The sequence below is a fragment of the Paramormyrops kingsleyae genome, chromosome 3, assembly GCF_048594095.1.
Source record: "Paramormyrops kingsleyae isolate MSU_618 chromosome 3, PKINGS_0.4, whole genome shotgun sequence".
In the NCBI taxonomy this organism is placed as follows: Eukaryota; Metazoa; Chordata; class Actinopteri; order Osteoglossiformes; family Mormyridae; genus Paramormyrops; species Paramormyrops kingsleyae.
Window position 1 is genome coordinate 15780928 of NC_132799.1, and position 17035 is coordinate 15797962.

The 17035-nt window shown below is 49.7% G+C and overlaps 1 protein-coding gene across 1 annotated transcript in view; it reads right to left on the bottom strand.

Annotated features, from left to right (window-relative positions):
• camkmt (calmodulin-lysine N-methyltransferase) overlaps positions 1–17035 on the bottom strand; it is a 72677-nt gene that overhangs the window by 5512 nt on the left and 50130 nt on the right. Inside the window, exons 4-9 of the mRNA XM_023804399.2 lie at positions 15478–15538; positions 13700–13754; positions 12287–12350; positions 8495–8561; positions 6766–6840; positions 1552–1615 (exon numbers count right to left, since the gene is read on the bottom strand). Of these exons, the coding sequence (XP_023660167.1) occupies positions 1552–1615; positions 6766–6840; positions 8495–8561; positions 12287–12350; positions 13700–13754; positions 15478–15538 (386 nt within the window). The remainder of the gene's footprint in view (positions 1–1551; positions 1616–6765; positions 6841–8494; positions 8562–12286; positions 12351–13699; positions 13755–15477; positions 15539–17035) is intronic.

Consider the following 17035-nt stretch of genomic DNA (forward strand, 5'->3'; position numbering starts at 1 on the left):
CAAGGGAAATGAGATTAAGCTCCCGCGGCAATCCAACAATCGATCTCCCTCCCTCCCTCCATCCCTCCCTCCCTCCCTCCATCCATCCCTCCCTCCCTCCCTCCCTCCACCCCACGCGTGATGGCGTCATTTTTTCACGAAGTGCTCCGAGGGCTGCGGAGGGGCCTGTGGTGCTCAGGTCAGAAAGGGGGTGGGGGCACGGCGTTCGGGGTGGGGGTGCACGTGCATTCCCGGACCCAACCTCCCACCCATTTATCGATGTGGATGCATGCGTTTTATCTCGAATGTCAGGCTTTGTATGTGTCCAGGCCACTTCGATACGCGGGTCGTCGATACGATTTAAAGGGGAAGTGTGCTCTTTGCCTGGGGACCTGTAAACAATAGAAGAGAGCTGGGTGGAGGAACCCGGTGGGCATGAGGACCACGCAGCAGCTGCCCACCCCTCTGTATTCCACCCTCTGCTGGAGTAGGGGTAGGGCTGGGGGGGTGATCCTTCGAGGTCATGGTCTCTAGAGTAGCCAGACTCATTTTACACTCTTATTTTACTTCGCCCAGGTATTATATTAGATAATAAACAAAAAGATTAAAACTCGCTTAATCCAATCTGCGTCTGGAAACACATCCACACGTTACAGACCAACCTGTCAGACGCTAAGAGGATTAAGCAGAGGTTTAAAGTTTCCTTTGAAATCTTTCAGCTTTAAATATTACTATTTGATATTTCGATCATATTAGTATTTTAATTAAATGGAAGATTTGCAACAAACAACACAGGGGGAAAAAAAAACAACACTCTCCAATGATGCCCAACCCAACAGCTGTTTCAGTTAATTATTTTATGTTGTTTTCCCCCAAATACAGACTAATCATCATCTAACAACATGATTTGAGCAGCCCAGGGGCTAGATGTCCATCTTTAACGAATTAAGGCAATTAGACAGTGAATTTAATTGTTTCCGCTGTCAATCCAGTGGGGCCTGGTCAGCCTGCTCTCAGGAGACAGGTCCATTGACGGAACACGCCATTTGAACAAGATGTGGTCCCAGTACGAGATGTTTGTTCTGCCCACCTAGGAAGGGGGCTGGGGAGTAAGATATAAAGACGAGTAGAGCATTGTGGGATACAGAATCCTGAACAGAATCTGATTGGCCAACTGGTGGTCAGCTGACTAAGAGCGAGAGAGTCTTCACCGAATGGAAGGGGGAAGGAGTGTGAAATGACCAGCCATTTTCTTAACGCAAAGACCTTTTTTGGTTAAATTAAAGCAAACACTTCAAAACCCACAAGATAAAACAACAATCTCACTCCATCTCGGAAACTTGCTCCGCTCGCTTTGCCTTGAGTCTTATCGCGAGGCCAAATTTAACAAGTTCCTCGCTCTGCGATTACCAGACGACATCAGATGGATTAAAACACCCAATTCAAGTTGCACACAATAAGTATTAAAGTATTACATGATATTAATCCTTCCATTCCATTACTGTCTCAATCATGGCGCTCAGACTAATTACTACCAGCACGCAGCTTTCGAGACGACGGACGGGTACTTACACTGGGCTGCAGCAATCTCCTTATTGCATCAACCAGGCTTTCTCTGTACCGGTCCAGGAAAAGGCTGCCGCGAGAAGGGGAGCGGAGGGGAGGGGAGGGAGGAGGGAGGGAGGGAAGATTAGAATTCATTCCAAATGATAGTTGCACCAGATAAACCAGCAGGCTATTTATTTTTCTTTGTTTACAAATAAAAAGTGCCACAAAAGCACGAGAAAACAATTTGCATGGGTAAGATGCTTTCTCCGTCTGCCACGCGCCCCCCCGCCGCCCCACCCCACCCTGCCCCACCCCACCCCCATCACGCAATGTTTTTAGCGCTGTTTCTCAGCCCCTTGCAATCGTCCACACGAGCGCACACACACGCAAACACACACACACTCAGGCATACAGACAGACATACTCAGTGGGTACAAATAGCAGCAACGTCGTGGCAACCTGGCGGGAGAGCGGTGAAGGTCAAAGGTCACCGGACTGCCTGGGCAAAATATAACACTGAAAATGTACACTCCACACATTTGGTTTGGTTGTAATGGTTTTCATTCCAGTGGCCCCCACACGATGGCCCTGAGGCACATACTGAAAGGTTCCGGGGCTCTCAGTAACTGTGTTTTGCGACATGGGAGTGTGTACCTGAGTGTGTGTCCCTCTGGGGGGCACGCAAGCACAGCGGGGTGGGGGGGGGGGGTCAGACCTGATTGCACGAGTTTCTGTGTGCCCCCCCTGCTCCCCGGGCAGCGCTCTGAATTAGTGATTAGATAAAAAGCCCCGATGGCTCCCGCTTAATTTGCCGAGTGCCCTCTGGGGCGGGGGGGGGGCCCTAAGGGCGTCACGCAGATTAGTGCTGCCGCTGCCTTGCGCCACGCTGCGTTAATATTCCAATAATATAATAAATTAGTTTGCAAGTAATTTTATTAAATGCAACAATACAAGCTTCCCCAGACCCAGGATCTGCATAATCCAAATCTGGAGGGGGGGGTGAGGATGGGGGGTGGGGGGTTCCAGTTACGTAGCTCAATGACCTTCTGTTGACAAATCTGCCCGGCCGAGGACATGCACACATGGAGCAGCCCCGGGTAGGACGTCTCCCACACCCCCGGGTCATGTGTACAGGTATTCTTAATACAAGCCAAGGTAGGCGGAGCTCCTGACCCATGTGACCTCAGTGATCAATCAGACGGCAGATGCCAGTTGAGCACTCAGTCACACACTCAACTCCAAGTACACCAGGGGTCTGTTACTGATGCGAGGAACTTCTTCCATTATACTGCTGCAGGTGATGGGTGTGGCACGAAGGTCTACCAGACGCCTCACACTGCCACCAACATAGTTTATGTAACCCTATCTGTCCTAACTGTGACTCAAAGAATTTTCACAAATGATTTTTCTAGAAACAGACAACAAAAACCCATTTAAAAATCTATTTAAATCCAAGCACATTTTCAGATACGCATGCAGGCTAGTGCTTCCTTGCTGGTGTACAGGACAGGAATATGTGAGTGATAAATTTAGCAGTGACCCCTGTTACACGTGTCAGGGTCATGACCCCTGACCTTCAATCAGTTTCATTATGTGGTGAACTTGCGCCCTCCTGTTTCGGGAGGGAAAGGTCAATAGGGAACAATGAAGGTTGGACTGGGGTGGGGGGGTAGGGCCTCCACCAGTTGCTGGTTCCTTTCCCTTAGTGAGATAAGCACCCCCCATAGTCTCACCTGCCCCCCTCCCCCCATCTCCCCGTGCTCCCAGACCCAGTTTCACCCCCCATCTACTGCACCCTTACCTTCTACCAGAAGGTTTGCCTGTTATATGTGGATGACATCAGCACCCATCAGATCCCCAGGCACCCCAAAAACTCTCAATACAACAAAGAGGAGATTTTGGTGAGGGGGGCTGGAGATGATTCCAGTCAGTCCTGGATCTGTCTGAGAGCAACACTGACTCTAATTTACTTGTGAGAGCCTTGCCCCCCCTCTGCTGTCCTGGGGTCATCCATATGTGACCATCCCTTAAGCTACAGAGAATTTTACATCTGACGGCAGCCCCCGTCCAGACCTCCACACTTAATCCAGTCGTATTCGGCTGCCATTGCCATAAACCGTGCGGTGAAACGTCAAGTAACCGTTTGTGTGTGGAGGCACACTGTCGAAGGCATTTAATAAATTACTCAGCTGCAAACTCATATGGTGCTGCTCAGCCTCTTATTCTAATCGGGCGATTGATGTTATTGATGATTAGGAAATAATTCCTGTTTGTGTTATTCCCCATCCTCACTCACGCCTCCTTGTGTACTGTTGCTGTTTTTATTGTTTATTGCATATCATTAATCCCAAAGTCCACCATGGATATGAAGCTTTCGGGCAAATGAAAATGATTTCTAAAAGTGACAGGAAGAGCAGGGTGAGGCAGAGTGGCACGTAAGTGGGCGGGGGGTAAAAGGGTGGAACCATGGCGATCGCTGCTGCCGCTCGAGCTGTGGCACTGCCAGGTCAAGAGCTGGCAGGGACCGGCATGCCGCCCGACACGAATGGTGACAGAACACGGCTTGCTTTTGAACGGCGAGATGCACGGAACCCCCAGCCGGCCGGGCAGCCCTCCACACACAAAGCGCTTTATCTCGGTGCCCATACGTGGGAAGGCTTTGGCTAGGCTGAGCCCAGCAGACGGGTTAGCACAATAGCCCGCTGCCTGAATGCCAGCCTGAACGATGCTACATGGGCAAGGACGGCGACACGGGAGGGGCGGGGGGATGGAAACACAGCCAAACCTGCCCCTGCCACCTGGCACCCAAGGTGCCCTGGCAACATGTGGCTGGGTGTTGCTCAAAGTCGAACATACAGACAGGAAACTGGGTGCACAAAGGGGCAGAAACAATGCTCATGGGAAGGATTTCTAGCTAAAAAACCCTGATGGGGGCAGGAATGGCTCATGGGAGTTTTACTTACACGAGAACCTTCTGAGGGCAGAACAAAAAAATCAGATGTCTTGGTCCCGCCTCCTATAGTTGCTTGGACCCACCTCCTCTACAATGTGATTGGTTATCTCTCTGAACCAATCATTTTTCATTCTGCCCTCAGAACATTTTTGTGTAAAATAAAACCCTCACGAGCGCAGGAAGGTGGAGCTAAAATGTCCGCCCCGCCTTCGTGATCACTCAGAAAACCAGTCCCTTACCACAGTAAGGACCCCTGCACCAAGTGCCTCTATAATTCATTACGTTGTCTAGTGTGAGCCAGTCTCAAAGAGTGGCCCCAGCTCTAACACCTTAAAGTGTTTATTAAAATCCATCCCTGCATATTTGCCACCCTCCAGTGCACTACACCCCTAAAGAGGTTACGTGAATTACAGAGGTGCGGGTGTCTAAAATTCTGGCTGTCTGTGTCACACTCAGCCTGAGGAGCACGACCCCAGCTGACTGAATGTTTACTATGTGGTCTCTCATCCTTGTTTTGATATTGATCTCTTAAGGACTTCCTCTTCCTCTTGGTATCTAAGCATCGCTCCCACTCTGTCCTCCTCCTCTTTCAGTGCTTAATTGCCTCCCCATCTCTCTCTCTCTCTCTATGCCCCCTACTCTGCCTGACCCTCTGTGTGCCTGGCGGCCCCTTACCTGTGATGCGTGCGATGAAGGGCCCCGCAGCTAGGGCCCTGTTGGCCGCCTGGCGCCCCCTTACCTGTGGCGCGCGTGGTGAAGGGCCCCGCAGCTGGGACCCTGCCGGCCGCCTGATAGGCTGTAATTACAGCGGAGTGTGTGCCTATTGACCTTTTCTTAGCGCCGATCAGTTGTGTGGCGGCTGGCTAATCGCAGCGCGATCGCTCTCCCGGGCAGCAATTACGCCGGCACACCAGGGATGAAGGCGAACGGCTGATGTTGGTGGGGGGAAAGGGGGCAGCGGTGCCATGTCAATCGTGTCTTTGCACTTTGCAAGGACACTCCAAACTGCTACATGTCTGAAGACTTCAGGTTCATCCACCAAACAGTCACTTTACAATCTTCTCCTGGCCGGCTTGTTTGATATTTGTGTTAAAACCACCGTTTAAAATGCCCTTTTGTTGAAGATGAAATGAAACTTTTCCCTTCCCCAGCTAGTCATCATGTTATACATCTGTTGCAGCAATTTCATTTCTGTTCTGAGAAGCCGGCGTTTTTCACAAACACCTGCATGAAGTCTGCCCAGCGACTGCGGCGGGAACTCAAAAATGGAGCCCAGACCTGGAACATGGAAGATGGTACTCGAATAAGATTAATCACTAACATGGAATGAAAATATGATACACAGAACTCAAATATGGAACACAGAACTTGAAAATTGAATTCAAACCAGGAACACAGAAATCAAACATGGAACACAGAACCCAAACACAGAACATGGAACTTGAATACAGAGCACAGAAGAACAAAGAGCTCCAGACCAACTGTCCTGGCAATTCAGGACACTGGAACACCCCTGATGTGCTTTAACTGGTACCACGGCAACCCCCAATCACCATCCTCACTGCATTCAGTCAGTCACTAGCAGACACACTGTGCCAATACCCGGAGTGACACGCACTCTTTGTCCTCTAAAGACACAGAGACGGAGGGTGATGCATGCCCCCCCTACAAACACACACACCCAGAACTCCCCGCACCCTATCTTTTAATCAGGAGCAGTTGAAATCGGCTGTCGTTTGAGATAAGTGAGGAAAAGGGGAAATAATGTTCACTTCAGGGAGACACCCAACCAGGCACCAAATGGACAGAGGGAACAGAAACCAATCACGCAGACATTAAGAGAAATACAACCCGGGGGGGCGGGGAGGGCAGAAAAATAGGAGGACCATGGGGGGGCTTTAAAAAAAAAAGGCCGGGCTGCTTGATCAGTAGTGAGATCTATGTTAAGGAGCCGGCTAATTGAGATGTTTGTGTTGCTACACTTGCTTTTCTCTGCGGTCTCCCCCTCTGTCTCCTCACTGAGCCATAATTATTTGCAATTTGCCTAAGTCATCCATTTGCTGGGACGCCAAGCATGAAAAAAGAGGCAATTTCAGAAAAATGGAAATGCTCCTCGGAGCCAGCCTGGGGGAAATAACGTGGTGGAACTTACCATTGGAGGGAGCCTATCTGATAAATGTCACATGCCGGGGAATATTAATGTGCAGGGGCTGTGGGGGGGGGGGGGGGGCACTGGGCAGGTCATGAGTCTGGGGGAGACCGGGTAGAGTGAGGGGTTCACCCACCAGTCGGCACACAGCACAATGTCGAAGTGTCCTTCCAGAGTGGAGACGTCCGGCTCACTGTCCCATCTCACGACACTGTGGGGGGGGGTGAGAGACAATCAGAGACTCTTCTCTTGTGTTCTCCCTTCTCTCCCTCTGTCACAGCAATGCCAAACACCCCATGTGCATCCTGCCCCCCAGTTCCCCCATCTCTGCTCCTTTCTGCCATCCGAAACGGGCAAACCATGGATGAGGAGATAATGTTAGAAAGTCATCTGAGTCCTGATACCATTTGACAGGCTCGAATGTAACAGGTCAGCTTTGGGTCAGTGTGGGGGCCCCTATCATGCAATGCAAACTTTCTGCAGAGAGGTCTTGACCTCAGAGAGCTGGCAGGGAACAGACGTCCCTTCGGCCTGGAGAGGAGGACCTTTCTCGAAACTTTCTGTCGATTGTTACGTGAATCACGACTCGGCCCTTAGATGATGCCAAGTCAAACATTTAGGACACACTGTCACGGTCCGAACCGCACGGACACCCGCCGCCACCACCACCGCAGCAGCAGGGGGCGCAGGCGAGTAGCAGGCAGAAATGTGGCAGGTGAATACGCCCCAATCCTCTGCCTCTCCCAGACCGTAGCAGGCTTGAAATCAGTTAAACACCCGACTTTTCATTGTTAAAAGATGCCATATTCCAGACAGCCAAATCTGATTATTAATTAGTCATTATTAACACTCAGTAAACAAAAATGATGTCTGGTGGAAACACAATCTCCTCTCCCAGCAGGGGGCCTGAATCTATTATTCAGTGATTTGAGCAACAAAATTCCCTTCATCCAATCGTGCGCGACCTTCACCCTTGGAAATGGCACATTTTGACAGGAAGCTTAATCTGTAAAGAAAACAATCAAAGTAATCTACCCTAATTATACGTTTACTTTTTCAATTTATCATCATAGTGTAAACACGTGAGAAGGAAGGCGCGGATGGGGGGGGGGGCAGGGAGGAGGAACAGCTACTTAGATCGTTCGGCGTCAGAATGACTTTTTGAGGTAATTACTCTTCTCACCGCCTCCCGTGAGCTGGGATTGGTGTGAACGGCGCTGCTTGCCGAGGAACGGCTTTCCGCCGGAGCGAGCTGCCCTAACGGCCGTGGCGGACCGAGAGTGGTTGGTGTGGCGACCAGGTGCCCTCCCAGCCCCCTGTGCCTGCCCGGTGGGTCAGATCCCTTATAATTCCCATTCCCGGTTGATGACCGCGAGCCAGGAACGTGATAGACCCCAACTCCCAATATTAAGCAAATCGCAATTATTATGAAGCCAAAAGGTAAGAAAAAACTTGAGCTCCGTCCTGTAAAGCTGCTCCGGGGCTCAGTGGGTAGCAGTGTAGCCTCTCATACGTCTGGGTTTGGTGATTTAAGTCCTATCACTACATGAGGAGTTTGCAGGTTTTCTCTGAGGTTCCTTCTGCAGTCCAAAGGCATGTGGTTAGGATTGTGTGTGTGTCTGTGTCCCCTGCATGGCACTGGCATCCAGCCAAAGTACCCTGTGCTGTCTGGGATTGGCTCCAGGCCCCCCTTCAACCCTGATCAAGCTAAGAAGTTAGAAGGTGGAGAGATGGATCCATCCTGAAAACAGGAGTTTGTTAAGACTCTCAGGTTTATTACTCATTCACGGCTGTTTATAGTAAGAGCAACAGAAGTAGAAGGTGGCGAAAGCCTGACAGGACGTGATGTAATAACAGGAACTCACCAGCTGGAGATGGAGGCTGCTCTGAAGATGCCAGCGCGCCGGTTCCTCTCGATGACGGCACGGACATCTGGAGATGTGGTTAAGGCAAAGTGGTGGCAGACCGAAAGGGAACCGGCTCATAATCTCAAATGCCTTTGAACGTAATCCACAGATTATTGAGGAAAGGGCCTGGACCAAGTCAAGCGAGGTATCTCAAAGATGCGATCGATATGAAACCTTTTAACCCGATGCCCACGCTTGAGAGAGGGTCCCGATAATGGAACACCACGGGATTGATGTCACCTCTGCGATTAATAAGACTGCCTGCCACTTTTAGGGTAATTTAATTAGGGTTCCTCACCCAGAAAAGACCCTTAGCAAATCCAATCTAGGCCGGGCGACAAGCGGGACCTGTTGGATCTATGCACTCAATCCCCAGATCAAAGGCCGGGCAGAGGCTTTGCCGTCCCCCAGAAAAGAGCGTTGCCCTGGATACAGTGGCAGCTCACATAGTGAGAGATGCAGCCATGACACGGTGAGTTAAATGACATGCGTTCCCAGACATACGCACACGCCCCCACTAGATGGCGGCTCGGGGGAAAATGACAACCCTGACGTCCTTTGTGGACTAGAGGTCACCGGGTCGCATCGAAATGTCAGTGTTCCCCTTTGTCGGACAGGGTGTGTGACACGTGTGACACGTGTGACGGAGTGTTCCGAGCTAGAGATACTCTCCCTTCCAGGTTCACCCTGGAGATGGTGAAGTGACGTCCATCAATCAGACTTAATGTGGACATTCCCATTGATCCTCGGTTGGAATGGAAAGGTCAGCTCATCAGACCTGGAGTTTTAGACGCACTCGCTTCCGTGGCATGAACAAGGAAGAAGAAAATATATGTATACAGTGGTACCTTAGTTCTTGAACTCATTAGAACTTGAATTTCTTAAAAGTCGAACCAACCAGTTCGAAAAAAAATTACCTAGAACTCGATCTGAATCTCAGAAGTCAAACCGTGAACGCCGACCTAAGATAACTTGTACGCGTGGGGAAATGAGTCACGCGGCACGTCTCTCAGCAGAAACAAAGGGTAAAGCTTCAGTCTCAGCCTCGCATTCACTGTGATAGCATCGTGCATGTTTACACTAGCTGAATACATATACAGTATTTAGAAAGTAAAAATACATTTAGACAATGATAGACAGTAACAGTAATTATTATATAATAAAATACATTTAAAAATAAAGATTTCTTATTAATTATTTTAATATTAATAACCATTAATACATTTAATTATAATAATATTGTCATGCCCAGCGGGGACGGAACGGAGACAAAGGCGCAGACATGAGGGTATCGGGAATACGGGGTTTAATTACGGGTAAGACAGGCAAAACGCAGACGGACAATACAATGACCGGACTGGGGAAACAAACTGAAACGCGGACTAAATACAGAGGACTAATGACAACAACCAGAAACAGCTGATCACATGGGGATTCCACACGGGGTTAACGAGGGGTTGTGGCACACAGAAGGAGCGGACAATCGGGGCAGGGCACATTGTTTTTTTTTTAACTTCACAAATTGTTTGGATACATTTATTTTCTTACTTAAAAATTACTGTTTTGATAAATGTGCTTAGATGTGTTTAGTACAGTATATGCTTTTCTTGTTTTGTCCGATTCATTTTGTGTTTAAATGCTAAAAGAAAAACATATTTCGGTGCAATTTTTTGTGGCCGGGAACCAATTAATTGGTTTTCCATTATTTCTTAAGGGGAAAATTCAATCAGAACTCGAACTTTTTAGGATTCGGTCCGGAGTTCTGAATGGATTAATTTCGAGTTCTGAGGTACCACTGTACTTAATTCTCAATTCATGAGATTATATATCTCGGTTATTCCACTGTTTGTGCTTATTATGGCTTTTATAAAATATTGATACAATTAGTAAGTCTATTTTAGTATACTTACGTACAAAGAAAGATAAAGAGTACACTGAGAGCCAAAATTAGGAGGGCCTTAAAGAGGACTGGATTAGAGAGGTAGGGTCTGTGTTTGAAAGGAATAAGGGAGTGATATTTCAGGTAGGGTCTGAGATTAGGAGGAATAAGTAGTGATGTCTCAGGTAGGGTCTGAGATTAGGAGGAATAAGGGAGTGATATTTCAGGTAGGGTCTGAGATTAGGAGGAATAAGGGAGTGATATTTCAGGTAGGGTCTGAGATTAGGAGGAATAAGTAGTGATGTTTCAGGTAGGGTCTGAGATTAGGAGGAATAAGGGAGTGATATTTCAGGTAGGGTCTGAGATTAGGAGGAATAAGTAGTGATGTTTCAGGTAGGGTCTGAGATTAGGAGGAATAAGTAGTGATGTTTCAGGTAGGGTCTGAGATTAAGAGGAATAAGGGAGTGATGTTTCAGGTAGGGTCTGAGATTAGGAGGAATAAGGGAGTGATATTTCAGGTAGGGTCTGAGATTAGGAGGAATAAGGGAGTGATATTTCAGGTAGGGTCTGAGATTAGGAGGAATAAGTAGTGATGTCTCAGGTAGGGTCTGAGATTAGGAGGAATAAGGGAGTGATATTTCAGGTAGGGTCTGAGATTAGGAGGAATAAGGGAGTGATATTTCAGGTAGGGTCTGAGATTAGGAGGAATAAGTAGTGATGTTTCAGGTAGGGTCTGAGATTAGGAGGAATAAGGGAGTGATATTTCAAGTAGGGTCTGAGATTAGGAGGAATAAGTAGTGATGTTTCAGGTAGGGTCTGAGATTAGGAGGAATAAGTAGTGATGTTTCAGGTAGGGTCTGAGATTAGGAGGAATAAGGGAGTGATATTTCAGGTAGGGTCTGAGATTAGGAGGAATAAGGGAGTGATATTTCAGGTAGGGTCTGAGATTAGGAGGAATAAGGGAGTGATATTTCAGGTAGGGTCTGAGATTAGGAGGAATAAGTAGTGATGTTTCAGGTAGGGTCTGAGATTAGGAGGAATAAGTAGTGATGTTTCAGGTAGGGTCTGAGATTAGGAGGAATAAGGGAGTGATATTTCAGGTAGGGTCTGAGATTAGGAGGAATAAGTAGTGATGTTTCAGGTAGGGTCTGAGATTAGGAGGAATAAGTAGTGATGTTTCAGGTAGGGTCTGAGATTAGGAGGAATAAGGGAGTGATATTTCAGGTAGGGTCTGAGATTAGGAGGAATAAGTAGTGATGTTTCAGGTAGGGTCTGAGATTAGGAGGAATAAGTAGTGATGTTTCAGGTAGGGTCTGAGATTAGGAGGAATAAGTAGTGATGTTTCAGGTAGGGTCTGAGAGGAGGATGAATTAAGGTGTGATGTTTCTAGCAGGGTCTGAGAGGAGGAGGAATAAGGGAGTGATGTTTCAGGTAGAGGCTCTGGGGAAATTATGTTGGGAAGGGTTACATAACAGATCATATATAATAGACACCCTGGGTGCTTCTGCTTAGGGATTGGAATGCAGTAAACTGGGAACTAATGCAAGTTCCCACAAAAGCAGCTATATCTGTACCTAGCTTTAGGGGGCGCCATACTGTCACAGTGCTGACGGTAAGCTGGTTTCTCCTGAGACCTGGGCCTCCAGGAGATGCATCAGTGCATAAACAGGAAAGATAAAACACTTCAAAGCCACCCCCCCCCCCAAACACCTGGCACCCGGGATATGACGACAACTGTGGGACCAAGCCATGCATAAAGGAGATCTGGAAGAGGAATGCACGTGTCCCCTTCAGGTACCTGCCCCCCTGCTCCCCTCGAACCCGCGCATGCACATGTACTCCCCCCCACTCTGAACAGGGAAGCAGGGTACTGTGGACGGCCTTCTCGTTACCATCTGATAAGAGGACTTCTTTCACGTCAGCAGAAACGGCGATCTGGAGGGGGGGTGATGGGATAATCGGTTAGGCTGATAAAACAGAAAACGCATCCCCACCCCTTAGATGAGTTCCTCCTGGCCCTGGACCTGCCCCCCCCCACATGCACAGTCTCGGTCCCGGCAAAGCCCAGTCTCCCCCAGTCTGTCCTCCCCACCTTTTCAGGCTGCCCCCACCTCCTTTTTCATTTTATGTCTGCATTATTTTAATCATTCAATCAAATCAGTCAATACTTTTATCATCGCATTTGCGAGGAGCCTCTATCTTGCTATCATTCTGTTCAGTAATTGCATTGTGACAGGGGATGATGACCAGCAGAAGGTCGTTTCATTTGTGGGCCTGTGTTTATCAGGCTGAGGCATCACACGCGCCTGTCACTCCAGCGCGCCGCTCGCTCTGCCTGCCTGATGCCCTTCATATAACTTTGTGCCACAGACAGAGGGAGCCGTCCACTCTGCGCTGTGAGCCCTCCCAGAAGTGAGAGGGGGGGTGGAATTTTAAAATATTTTTTATTGTATATGATTGAACTTGTGTAAGCCGTTTCCTCATGCGCTGCTCTCTGGACATCATCTGTCAGGGGCACCCTGCCCTCTTGACAGCACGGCCCAGGAAGCAACCCTACAATCCCTCTACCCATCATGCATTTCTGTCCGGGTCAGCTCTGTGCTACACTGACGTATCCACTATACCACTGCGGCAATTGGACCAGCACCTGTGGATCTGGATACCACCACCCACTGTCCAGTGCCTCATCTAGCCAAAGGAAACGCTAAAAATCTGGGCGACTACTCCCTCCCAAAAACTACACGATGCATCAGATATGTTTATCGGAGTGAGAAGCATGTGACCACATGTGGACTGTAGAGGACTGCGTTATCGGACTGTACGGCGCATTTTGAGGACGCAAACGGCTGTGAGTCGATGCAGACTGCCTCTCTTTCCTGGCTGGAGGCGTGTGTGCATGAGGAGGGGAAGGGCAGGTGGAGGGGGCTCGGAAAACGGGGTCCCCGGAATGTCTCAACACGGCATATTGACTCCAAGGAGATAAAGAGCATCTGGTCTTCTAAAGACACAGAGCAGATCGATGCCGTGTGAAAGCCTGTCGATCCGGAGGGGCTCTTAAGACCTCCACGGCGAACAATCACCCCCCCCCACCCCCAATCCCCTCCGCTCTGAGCCTGTCACTGGCTGAACCCAGCTCAAGGGAACACCCCCAACCCTCCTCAATCACATCATTGTACATTGTTGTTAAATTAGCATGTTAGCACTACTTCTGAGCCTCTGTGAAAAAGAGACTTAAATAAAAAATATATGGATGGGGGGAGGGGGGCAGTGGGTGGGGGACTTACCATGAGGCCAGCGAGACAGGTCATGCCTCCTCCCAGCTCGCACACAGAGGCACCCCTGAAACGAGAGTGGCATGACCAAAAAGGGACAAAAACAGGAATGGAACCAAACCCAGGAGGGCCCCACAATCCAAGCAACAGAAAATGGCATCTAGTTGGTTCAGCATAAAAAAAAAAAGACACTTTAATTAAGTGGCGATACGCCGTCCCGGTGGGGAGAGCATTGACTTTAATGTTATTCCAGCAAAGCCATCGATTTCCGCTTCCGCTCTCTCTCCCAACAGCTCTGACTTTGTGGGAGTAAAGTGGCTTTAGAGACACAAGCAGCACTGTCCTCAGCCCCCATACCCCCCCCCACCCGAACCCACCCTTCACTGGGGGGGGGGCATGATGGCGATTGACATTATAGGTAAAGATTTTTTAAACAATCAGCCTCAGAACACATGTCCACAAAAACACGGGTGTGGTTGTGTCTGAGGGTCAGGAGGCCGATGGGTGTTGGATCATAACTCAACATCTAATCTTCCTGCCCTTTTTTCAGAATAACGCACATCTTTCTCTCATTCGTGCCTGGACCCATCAGTTGGGGGGGGGGGGGGGGGGGCAGGACCGTGCGAGACAGGAGGGCCGGCAGAGAGGTGACATTCGGGTGGATGACAGGAGCCGAGGGCAGAGTGAGCCGCTGGAAACAGCGAGGCTCCTGCTGGCAGGTCTTCAGCCGTCCTCCGGTTACTGTGGAGACCCGACCATAATAGAGGACTCATCTGAGGCTGTCTGTCAGCCCCCCCCCAGTACCTCCATCTTTCCGTCTCAGTGATTAGCGATTCCGAGCCTCTTTCTTCACATCCCCCTTTTGATATGTAACCTTCTAACAACTGAGTGAAGAACTAAATCCACAATGAGACTGGCAATTGTTGGGGAAAAAAAAGCGCAATTAAAAATTAATAGGCACAAAGCTACTCGTGTAAGCATCACGTAGGACAAAGGGCCAGTGACAGGTAGCTATTTGGCTGTACAGTCAGCGGCGGCGAAGAAAAGGAGGGAACTTCAGCGAGCGACTCGAAAGCACGCAGCTCTTCTCTCAATGGGCTCCTTTCCTCTTATTATCTTCTCCTGCTTCATCCCGAGCTGCCGGTAACCAGTCCGTTAGGATGCCAGACAGAAATGCGTAAGTTCCGCCCACCCATCCACCCCACCTGCAACGACTTGGACCTCCAGGTCCAGACCTGCTTCAGAGGCCTCTTCCAGACCTTCAGCATCAAGCGAATCAATACTGTCCCCCCATCCACCCTCTGACCCCCACTGTTCCTTTTAAACTCCGCCCTACCTCTCACATGACCAAATGAAGGGAAAAACAGGAAATGAAAGAGACACGTAGTGACTCAGATGGAAATCAAACACCTGGATGTGTCTGGAAGGGGAAAGGAGGTTCATTATGAGAGAGTATGTGTGTGCGTGTGTGTGTGAGGATTAGGATTAATCCAAATGTCCCCCACAATGTAATGAAAACCTGTTATTTCGATGTTGTGTGTGATGTCTGGTCCCCACAAAGATTTGTGAATGCAATCAAAAAAGTAAAAATTCCAAAAGTCTCGTATTTAGTTTGGTTACTTATGATTAAGGGCTGGGTAGGGGTTAAGGTCGTCATGGTGGGATTAGGGTTTTCCCCATAAAAATGAATGGAGAGTCCCCACAAAAATGTATTTACCAACCTGTGTGTGTGTGTGTGTGTCACCTGACCGTGGACAGACTGTCACATCTTCAGTCTGGAACCTGCTTACCTGAACATGTGCCGGTTTTTCAGACTGTAGTACGCCATCACTTCTTCTGAAGGCCAAACACCTGGGGGGGGGGGGGGGGAGACAGAGAGACTGAGAGGTGGGCAATGTGTGACCGTAACAGGCAAAGTGACACTAGGGTCTCAGATGTCATCAAAGCGGACAGGAGTGAAACAAGACTGCAGTCTGGGTGACAGGCTTTACTGGGCGTGGTTCATGGAGGACTGACATGGTGGCTGCCTTCCCATCATGCTGATGGGCGACAGAGGCGCGGTGCTTGAAGCTGGCGTATCTGCGGCACGCGCTCATGGTCCCAGGGAGCGATTATGGACCGCGGCAGGCTGGGCGCCTTATCGCTCGCCGTCAGCCCCTCTCCTCCTGTCGAGTCAGAAAGTGCCGCGGTATTGCCATTGTTTCCTGCGCCACGTCCTGGCACCGGAATAAACGCCACTTTCAAACGGGCATCGCCACGGTGACGGCTTTGATGGAGGAAGCTTAGCTGTGTGTGTGCGTGTTTGTGGGTGTGTGTGTGTGCGTGTTTGTGGGTGTGTGTGTGTGCGTGTTTGTGTTACAGTGCAACTGCCTCAGTGGGGCACCACTGCGTGAGGGTCCCCGCAGCAACTATATCGCACGCCATTTCACCCTCTCTGCGCCAGGGATGACGGAGGCAAGGAGGCGGGCACGGTCAATAAAATAAGCAGCTTAGAGCGCGCCATCCACGGCCCCCCGATCCCGCCGGGGCCCAGGGTCCCTGCTGGCTGGCCCTGTCGTCTTCGGATTAAGTCAGGCAAAAAGAATTTAATCATTCTTATTGATGAAATGTCAAAATATTCCCGTCTCATTAAAAAGTAAGAGCAGGCTTCCATCCAGCAGTACAGCGTGACCCCCCCCACCCCCCCATGCTGGAGGGAGGATGGTGGTGGGGGGATGTTCGCTAGCAGGGAAAGTGCCGTTCTTCCGGTACCATGGCGGCCTGGCATGCCGTCATGGTAACAAAGCAACCCGGACACCATGGATAATCCTGCTTGGCCAATCGCAATAACCGTAACAGCCTAGCTGTAGGTGGGAGGCTCAAATGACCTGGTGTTGTGGGGGGGGGCGTGCATGGGGAGGCACTCCAGGAAATTAGAGGATCAATTGTTGGGGGGGAGGGGGGCAAAATCCAGACTGCTTCCTTTGGCCGGATAATATAATTTGTTTCTCACCTTCAATTAGCAGATGAGCAAAGGCGGAAGATCTGGTGCCCCGTTCCAGCACGTTTTAATCCAGCGGGGCTTTGTTTGGGGAATTAAGGCGCCGGAAGCGGAATTAAAGCCCAATGAGGAATTCTGTCACAGCGGCAGAGGAGCACATGCTCCACACGGCACCCTGTGCCTAGGCAACTAACTGCAAAAGGAGGTTTGTGTTCCATGCCAGTGGGGGACAGCAGGTGGCGTAGTGGTTAAGGACCATCAGAATGCGGCCGAGTAGGAAGCTGCTGGTTGCCTTATATGCTGCAAAGATCGTGACTCCCGAGAGTCACACCCCGGCGTGGAGACTCACCCCCCACTCACTGCATCCC